The sequence below is a fragment of the Physella acuta genome, unplaced genomic scaffold, assembly GCF_028476545.2.
Source record: "Physella acuta isolate Inbredline_101_S28 unplaced genomic scaffold, ASM2847654v3 ptg000659l, whole genome shotgun sequence".
Lineage (NCBI taxonomy): Eukaryota > Metazoa > Mollusca > Gastropoda > Physidae > Physella > Physella acuta.
This window is the reverse complement of record NW_026732178.1, coordinates 187,501-197,855: the sequence shown is the minus strand read 5'-3', so window position 1 is coordinate 197,855 and position 10,355 is coordinate 187,501. Positions and strand designations below refer to the sequence as shown.

At 36.5% G+C, this 10,355-nt stretch overlaps 1 protein-coding gene across 1 annotated transcript; it reads right to left on the bottom strand.

The window, feature by feature from the left end:
- Positions 1–790: 790 nt before the first annotated feature.
- LOC131948764 (uncharacterized) lies at positions 791–4,781 on the bottom strand. The gene is made up of 4 exons (XM_059310440.1): positions 2,717–4,781; positions 2,077–2,378; positions 1,375–1,596; positions 791–922 (listed from the first exon to the last, which is right to left on the bottom strand). Exons 1-4 carry the CDS (start codon positions 4,779–4,781, stop codon positions 791–793), a joined length of 2,721 nt encoding a protein of 906 aa, XP_059166423.1.
- Between the last annotated feature and the right edge of the window lie 5,574 nt (positions 4,782–10,355).

The window sequence follows — 10,355 nt, the reverse complement described above, 5'->3', positions numbered from 1 at the left end:
TTGGTTTAACCATTTTCGTTATCATTCTCACAAGAAAAAGAATAAGCAAACTGTACCATTGTAAGACTTTATTTTCATATCATAATAGGTTTACAAGTACAAAAAAAAATTTCATTTTTTAATTTATATTTCTTTTTCAAATTATTTTACATGTATTTTCACACTTAATATGATCTAAATATGATCTAATAAAATTTAAAAATAGTTTTTACATATTTTCAATTTAACATTTGCTAAAGTGATAAAAAGAAAAATGATAGTATATCTAAACTAGATTTTACATTAAATATTGTTGCAGTAATTATGCATAAAGTTAGTATAGATTCAATGGCATTTTAATAAAGCTTAAAATATAATGTAACAAAAATAGTTAAGATCCATTTCAAACCACACTTGGACGTAGGGAGGTTCTTCTGACCTGAACCCGGATTCGAACTCGAGACTTTCGGGTTAGCTCTATTGCTAGGCCACCCTTTCCCCACATTAACTACAAACGGTTAAACAAAAACTGTGGGAACATGCAAGTAAAACTAAGATGACAGAAATGTAATTCACAATGTACAAAAGAATAAAAATCAATAGATCTCATTCATGCTCAGTTTTTTGTCTTGTAACAAGAAACACATCATAGGTGTAGACACCACAGTTTTATAACCCACATAGATGTCGTGTTTGTCATTCGTTGAGCTCCCTATCTTGGCATCTGGAGTTTTATAATCCCATAGAAGATTGTTGTGTTAAATCTTGTAACAAGTCATTCAGTTAGTGCCCTATCTTGGTGCCCAGAGCTTTATATCCCATACAGGTCTTTGGTGTTTTGTCGTGTAGCAAGAAACAAGTCATCCGTTGAATAGCCTTTCTCTACAGCAATGGCCTTGGCAGTAAACAAAGCAAAGCCGTGGTGGGAAACTGAGATGTGTGGCTGAAAAATAGAGGGAGATAATCACTTTTTTTTAAATTTATATAACAATCCTTAAAATAATAAATAAAAAATAAACTTCTATATATTAAATACTGCATTGTGAGTTTAAATTAAATTTATTACTACCTTATTTTTTAATACTCAAGCTCCATTTAAGATTTTATATATATATATATATATATATATATATATATATATATATATATATATATATATATATATATATATATATATATATATATATATATATATATATATATTGTGAAACTAAATACATTTTAGAATTATTTTGATTTAAATTTTAAAAAAATAATATATATAAAAATAGAAAAAAAATACTTAAACACGCCATTTAAAACGACTATTCCTTATTTAAAATGACGGTTTCTTATTTAAAATGACTGTTCCTTATTTAAAATGACGGTTTCTTATTTAAAAAGACTGTTCCTTACCTTGTGACTGTCTGGTATAATGTTGGGTGCCCCAGCCTCCAAGATCATCCTTCTCGTGGGAAGAGACTTCACCATGTCTCTGATAGACTGTGGCATGGACTTGATGGCAATGACTGGTGTTATCCCAAAGTACATGTTGGAGAAATACTCCATCCACTGTTTGGCTATTTCCTTGCTTCCAATGAAACCTTGAACGTGGATACGGTGGTCTCTGGGTACAAACTGTTGATTTAAAGAAGGAAAATTTAATTTACAAAAAATGAAAATAATTACAAATATGAACTCTAACTTAACTGGTTATATTTAAAAACAAAAACTAAACTATACTTTGACAGTTTTAATCACAAAATATATATATTTTTTATTTGACTTGGTTACATTAAAAAATATAGGCTATATATACTTTGATGCAAAAGTTATAATCACGAAATAAAAACAATATTTAACTTAACTGGTTAAATAAAAAAACAACTATATTTTGACATTTTTAAACACAAAATATAATTTTTATTTAACTTAACTGGTTACATTAAAAATATATATTTTGATGCTACGGTTGAAATCACAAAATAAAAACTCATTTAACTTAACTGTTTACTAAAAAGCTATATTTGACAGTTTTAATCACAAAATATAATATTTATTTAACTTAACTGGATACATTAAAAAAAATTTAACTTGCGAAATTTTAAGAAAACGTACCTTTCTCATCATAAGAAAGCAATCATCCTCTGCATGTTTGCAATGAATTACAATAGGAAGGTTGAGCTCTACAGCCAGCTGTAACTGGGATTTGAACACAAACTTCTGCTGGTCAATGCTGGGTTTTAGAGTGTAGTTAAGACCACAAGGCCCCACCCCAACACATCTGTCTATGGACAAAGCCATCTTCAGGGTTGTGATGTGTGTTGCTGTGAAGGAGCCTGCGTGTCTAGGGTGACATCCAAATGTCATCCATATTTCATCTGTTTGTAGTGTAAGCTTCACAAATCCATCCAAACCATCTGATTAAAAAAATAACATTAAGTTACTATGAAACTCAATCTTTTACTTTAAGTATTATTTTAGTGAATCTAAGTTGTTTTTTTTTTAAAAAAAAACCCACAAAAACCAAAACTCAAATAGTTAATAAACGTAATATTTTAGTTAATCTAAACCCTCTGATAAAAAAAAAATTACATTAAATTACTATATAAAACAAAACTCAAATAATTAATAAAAGTTTTTTTTTATCAAATCTAAAACTACATTAAACTTCTATGTTAAAAAAATCGCAAATAATAAAACTATTATTTTACGATATTTCAATAAATCAATAAAGAATGATAACAAAATTACTTACCTGTTTTTGAAAACATTGCCGGGTTAGAAATAGCTGCAACCACCCCAGCAAAGTTGAAAGGCACCGTTTCTTTCATCAGACAAAACGTTGGATGTTTCCTTATTGCCTCCACCATCATCTCGACATCGCAGTGTGTGTCAATGAACCCACTTTTGTACTGCATGCTTCTTATCATGTAGTCTTTAGCCCAGGTTGGGGTTCTGTTGGGGTCGTAGACTGGTCCAGGTTTTACATCTTCAGGTTTTACAATCCCCAGCACTAGTCTCTTTGGATCAGAGTTTTCATTAACTGGAGAGGGCAGTTTTCTTTTTCTAGGTCCAGCATGAGATGGTCCACTTAGATCTAACCTGGACGTTGGCTCCTGACTGAAAATGCTGAGACTCTTCTGGCTGCAAGATGTGGATGTGGATGAGTCAGAACTAGAAGTTGATTCGAGGCTGTGTCTTGAGTTAGTTGAGCTAAAAACGTGTCTGGACTTGGAATCAAAGATGGTCTGTAAAGGTTTCGGAGTACTGTTTGTGTTCATGTCTGTGGTTTTGGTTTTTGTATCAGAGATGTGGGTTCCATTCTCAGTCATGGTTGTTGGCAGCAATGGGGTGCTTGGTTGATGACCTGAAGTACTAGCCTTGGGAGCTGGGGTGCTTGGTTTGGGAGCAGGGGTGCTTGGTTTGGGAGCAGGGGTGCTTGGTTTGGGAATTGGGGTGCTTGGTTTAGGAGCTGAGGTGCTTGGTTTAGGAGCTAAGGTGCTTGGTTTAGGAGCTGGGGTGCTAGCCTTGGAAACAGAGGTGCTTGGTTGAGAAGCTGGGGTGCTTGGTTGAGAAGCTGGGGTGCTTAGTTTAGAAGCTGGGGTGCAAGCCTTGGAAACAGAGGTGCTTGGTTGAGAAGCTGGGGTGCTTGGTTGAGAAGCTGGGTTGCTTGGTTTAGGGGCTGGGGTGCTTGGATTTGGGGCTGGTGTGCTTGGTTTAGGGGCTGGGGTGCTAGGTTTAGGAGCTGGGGTGTTAGGTTTAGGAGCTGGGGTGCTTGAATTAGAAGCTGAAGTGCTAGGTCTGGGAGCTGAAGTGCTAGGTCTGGGAGCTGAAGTGCTTGGTTGAGGAGATGGGGTGCTTGGTTGAGAAGCTGGGGTGCTTAGTTTAGAAGCTGTGGTGCAAGCCTTGGAAACAGAGGTGCTTGGTTGAGAAGCTGGGGTGCTTGGTTGAGAAGCTGGGGTGCTTAGTTTAGAAGCTGTGGTGCAAGCCTTGGAAACAGAGGTGCTTGGTTGAGAAGCTGGGGTGCTTGGTTGAGAAGCTGGGTTGCTTGGTTTAGGGGCTGGGGTACTTGGATTTGGGGCTGGTGTGCTTGGTTTAGGGGCTGGGGTGCTAGGTTTAGGAGCTGGGGTGTTAGGTTTAGGAGCTGGGGTGCTTGAATTAGAAGCTGAAGTGCTAGGTCTGGGAGCTGAAGTGCTAGGTCTGGGAGCTGAAGTGCTTGGTTGAGGAGATGGGGTGCTTGGATTAGAAGCTAAAGTGCTTGGTTGAGGAGCTGAAGTGCTTGGTTGAGGAGCTGGGGTGCTTGTTTTAGGAGCTGTGGTGCTAACTTTAGGAGCTGAAGTGCTTGGCTTAGGAGCTGAAGTGCTTGGATTAGAAGCTGAAGTGCTAGGTCTGGGAGCTGAAGTGCTAGGTCTGGGAGCTGAAGTGCTAGGTCTGGGAGCTGAAGTGCTAGGTCTGGGAGCTGAAGTGCTAGTACTGGGAGCTGAAGTGCTTGGTTGAGGGGCTGAGGAGCTTGCTTGAAGACTTGAGCTTCTCACTGTCCCTGTGTTGCTATTATTTCCAAGCTCTGCCCCAGCAGCATGATGATTGTCTAGCCGTCTCCTGCCTTCAGCGTTTGATGCTTCATCCAACACTAACCGAGGCAACAGGTTCAGGGGAGCCCGGCTAGGGGCCATGACGTGAGGGCGCCGTGCACGTCTGGCCTGCAGGACCGTGAGCAGTACGGGAGGCCATGGCATGCATCTAGTGCACGGCACGTTGTTGTCGTCCAGGTCCACGCTGTACTTTTTAGGCGAGTAGGGTTTGGCATGGGGGTAAGCCATTGTTACCTGGTTATAAATATTTGAAATGTTTACCCAAAAAAAAACTTTTTAACATAACTTAAAATCTATGACAAATACATAATTATCAGTTTAAAAAAATATAGCGCTGTGTTATAGTTTCAGTTGCATTGATATCTAAAAGATAAATCTAACTGCATGCTTCAATTTAACAATGAGTAGGCGAGTAGGGTCAGCATGGGGATATGCCATAATTACCTTGTTATAATTAGAAAATATTTGAACTGTTTACCCTAAAAAAAACTTTTTTAACTATAAACTTAATCTATAAAATCCATAATTATCAGGTTTCAAAAATATATCGCTGTGTTATAGTTTCAGTTGCGTTTAATTCTAAAAGATAAATCTAAGCTGGCTGCATGCATTAATTAAACAATGAACTTATTGCCTAGTCCAGACGTTAACATTGTTATTGGTTACCAACTTTCATGAAGCATGACTTGCTTTAAGAATTTAAGATTTGTGGTTGCGTAGGTAACTAAATAGTATGGGAATAGCTTGAGAAATATCAGCTTTATAACATTTATTTTAAATGAAAATTTAGTGTATATAAACAAATCAAACAAAGTTTAGAGTAAGGTAGATCTTAAAAGCTAAAATAGAGTCCTGATAGGACACGCATTATGTCTTGAGATTATTGTATTTTAACTGTCGCCAATAGTAATACAAAAGCAATTTTTTTTTAAATTTTGGTCGTTTCACTTAAATTAAATTTTAAAAGGAACACATAAGAATGTTTATACATGTGAAATTATATTGTAAGTAGTTTAATCCCTTCCCGTTTTTAGTTTATGTTGAAATGTATAGTAATATTTGCTTAACCATAGTAAAAGTTACAGTGCAATATATTAGGCTAGCTACAAAATGGTAAAATGTTTAAATGTGTGAAATGTAAAAATTATAAACTGCAGTATAGTTTAGGAAATGAACGGACAGGGTAGTGATATGATTGGAGCTAAACAACGATTCTCTTATCGATTAGAAATGAAAACTTAAGTTTAGAACTACATCGTGTAAAGTAATTATATTACAAATTAGCTTGTAGTAGCGTAGGCCTACATCGTGATAAATACTTTTTTTGAGTTTGAACATTTAGGTTACATTTTAAACGTTAGTTTTTTTTTCTTTTTAACAAAAAAAATATATTTTTGGTTAAAAAAATTAACTAACCTTTTAAAGAGGCTGTAACTTGACTGGGAGTTTTAGGACTAGAGATAAAAAAATGAAACCAACAATCTCGGAAGAAAGTCAAATTCAAATGAACGAGTCATGGATTCTGTAGTTTACTTTATAGGAGGAGAAATATGGTAAGTTCAATCACCCGTGATGGTCAACCACGTGATGGCTGTGGGCCAGTCAGGCGGAACGCGTTGTTTATTTGATGCTGACTATTCCACGCTGGCTGGAACCGTACGCCGTGTGTGACGTCACGCGTCACTGTCTATTTGACGTCACGACCAGGTGTTACTAACTTGGTTCTGTTCAATGACCATCTTGATTGACCGAGTGATCGGCACCGCTTTGTTGTTTTATTGTGGTCACTGTGACAAAACATGTTATGGCACCACCCCCCTTTCCTAGGGGTGAGGGGGGCATGAGGGCGGCTAAGTCAATATTGTGTTAAAAAGTAATCACTGTGCAATTGCTATGACTTGCCGGTTTTTTAAACATCAGTTTATTTGATACATAAAAAGTAAACTGTTTTTTTTTAAAATCAATCTATTTACATTAAACTTCATCGATAGTATTGACCCTACTATAAATATATTTAATATTAATATCAACGATTATGTTTTTTTAACAAATTAAACCAGTCAATCTTATACAGATTATATCATTATAATTGTTCCTTACCCTTTAAGAAGGGGGTGGTCGTTGAACACCACAGTAGATTTAATAATTCTCCGCCATCCACCCCTGTTCTCTGCCACTTTGATTAGATCGGATACTGGAAGACCGATCTAATCCCTGATGTCATCCATCCAGTGACGTCTTTGCCTTCCTTTCTTCTCCCTCCTGGCTCAGTGCCTAGCAAATAACGTTTAAGACACTCGTAGGCTGTTTGATCTACTGACATACCATACCCACTCAATTTTCTAGTATATGTTATGCTCAGTAGGCTTACAAAGGGACCAGTCGAAATTGCGATCCTTACTGGTTATACAACACATGTTAACTATTCCTATGGTAAAAAAATACGTAACGTGACATCTTTGTCTCACGTTCGTATTGTATTACAGAGGGCAATAATTAATCAATTTGTACATTATGTTATGATCTGCCATTCAGTTAAAATTAGTTTATCCATCAAAATAAATATTTTCTCTTTCAAAACGATATTTTTACAACACACACACACACACACACACACACACACACATACATATATATATATATATATATATATATATATATATATATATATATATATATATATATATATATATATATATATATATATATCAGTTATATATTATTTACTGGGGGTTACTTTTTGCGGTGAAATTGGTCAATAGTATTACTGGTTATGTCAAAGATGTTATATGTTAAAATGTGCATTTGTAAAAATTGAAGGACTAGAAGCAGATGTTAAAGTGCTCGTCCCTTCATCTGCCCTAAAAATTGGCACTCACTTTGATTGTGTTATCTATTGGAAGCTAACTCGCACATGTGTCATAGTCTTTTTTACGGATGGTTAGTTCCGCGCGCGGTGTTTGACGTCACGCATCCAACACCGCCAATTTGACGTTATGGTAGGTTGCTACCAAGGTGTACAGGTCAATGGTCACATCGCTTGACCACCTGAGCGGTACCGCTTTGTTGTATTTTTGGCGTTTAATTTGACACGACAAGATATGGCGTTACCCCTGGGGCTCGGTCATTATTGTGTCGTAGTGGACTATTATAAGAAACCACGGAAAGCATTTTGTTAAAATCTTCCTTGTTCTTTGAAATCAAAACAAACAAAAGGAATTTTCAACGAAATCTGTGAACAATAATTATCTGTAATACAAATATCTTCATACAAATAATTAATCTACCACAATTGGTGATTTTTTTAAATTTTTTTTTTGAATTGCTCAATAGCTATTGAGCTATTGGTGATATAAATAAAATAAAATTTTAAAATGGAAATTTTCACATAAAAATAAAGACTAAATTTAAAAGCAATAATCTATCTGGCTTTGGCGGTGATCAGTGGGGCAGAACGTATAACCCGAGCCTTCGTTTTTTTCACAGCTGATCTGTTCCGCGCCGTGTGTATGACGTCACTACAAGGTGCTACAAATGGAGTCTATTCACTGGTCGCCTTCTTTGATCACGTGACAGGAACAGATTTGTTGTTTTATAGTGGTCAATATGACAAGATAAGGTAGGATGACACACCGGGGCTAGGTCGATATTGTGTCAAATAAGACAACTTTAACAATTTCTTTTTGTAAATGCTACGCCCTGACATTTAATTAAGTTCAGTTTATTAGTTAAACTAAAAATTAAGTAACTTAATTTTCACAGTAATCTCTAATATAAAAAAAATAATCCTTGATAATTTTAACTATAACTTCTAACACTAATAATCACTAATGTTGTATTTTCTTATTGATTTGATTAAAAGTAAAGTTTCCCTTTCAAACCTTACGGTCTATGGGGCAAGTGAAGTAGAGTTCACTTGTTTCTGTGACCTCGGCATATGAAGAGATAGTGTGGTCAGCACTATGCCCAGCCGCCTTTACTTTCCCTAACGAGAGTTAGGTACCCATCAGAGTTGGGTGGACTCAGGGACGTTCTACTGACTTGAACCCGGATTCGAACTCGAGACTTTCGGGTTAGCAGTCCAGCTCTCTACCGCTAGACCACTCCGTCCCACATTGATTTGATTATAATAGTCGATATTTATTAAAATGTACACTTAGGAAATTGAAAAAAAACTAGGAGCAGTCGGGAGACGTTGTGGTCTAGCGGTAGAGCTACAGGTCTAAATTGCTAACTCGAGAGTGTCGAGTTCGAATCCGGGCTCAAGCCAGTATAACGTACGTGAGTACCTAACTGACGTTAGGCGGCTGGGCATAGTGCTGACCACGTTATCATATACCGAGGTCATTAAAACACGAACTCATGGTTGCAACTTATCTACGAGAGATAACTCCAAAATTAAACAGGCATTCAACTTTTTACAAAGGCAATATCTGGCTCTTCTCAACTTTTTGACAAAGCTGCAATTTATAATCGTTTTTCAAACTAAATATTCATTCTTTTACTTAAAATTCAGTTTTAAATTATACAGCGGAGTGATGATCCACTTACCAAAGGATCCCTCCAACATTACGTCACACATACTAAGAAAAGTGCGATCCTTCTCCTCTAAGAAAATTAATGTAACATTGTTTTTTAACATCTGACAAGAAATTTTAAGAGCTAAACATTTAAAACAGAAAATAACAGGATAACGACGTCATACATGGGTTAGACATCATGCGGTGTAGTCTAGACAGTAGGATCAGTAGCGTCGCTAGGTCGGGTGTCACCCTTTGCGGTCCACAACCCCCTCCACCCCGCCTTGCGACGCCTCTGAGTATGATATCTCGTTGCATGATCTATTCTCTGGCTCACACTAGCCTAATGGATCATCATTTGTTGGTCACAAATTTAGAATAGTCTCAGCATTTTAAAGTGTTATTTTATTTTTTGCTTCTACCATCCTACAGGCAGTCGGTTTCTCATATTTGTTCTTCTCTTTTATAGGCATTTTAAAGTTTCGAGAGCGGGAGAGGGGGCACGGGTAAAAGTATGTATTTTCTATACAAATATTCAAATTATGTTTCGTTCGGAGAGGGGAGGGGAAATAGAGCTTAGGACCCCCCCCCCCCCCCAAAAAAAAAAAGATGCATGAAACAAACAATGTGTGAAGGTTATAAAATATATATCAAGTTCACTAAGGTTAAAGACTCCAAGCTTTAAACGGGGCCATGTATTGTTAGTATAGTTTGTCTGAAGGGGGGAGGGGGCCGAAAAGTCGTGTTTTGCTGACGCTTGTGGGGGTGTTTTGGTCTTTGTGAGTGTCCGCATGTTGGATTTAACATCGAAGTACTAACATTTTAAAACACTTATGCAAACACGTATCCGGTATGTAAAGAAAATTAATATGTCTGAGCACGTTTTTTTAAAAAAAACACCCACAACATAAGCGACGTCATTTTTGAAACTATTTGTACCTCTTCCCTAATCTCACACATTGTTGCTAAAACCAGCACCTAACACCAAAATGACGTCACACATCAGCTTACTATCCCTCTCAATACTGTATTTAAAAGAAACAAAAACATCGATTTAAAAAAAAGTATGTTCTGACATCCGTCAATGGAGAGTAGTCCTAGATTGATTAAAGTATATTGAAATTTACTAAAAAAAAAAAATTCCGTTTCAAACATAATTGCAAAAGCGTATTCACACTTTCTGCAAAAACCTCTTCCGCCTAGTCTGACATTTCACTAAGTTACGGAACTCCACAAGTGAGTGTGACGTCATTTATAGACGATCCTAATAAAATTTTACCAC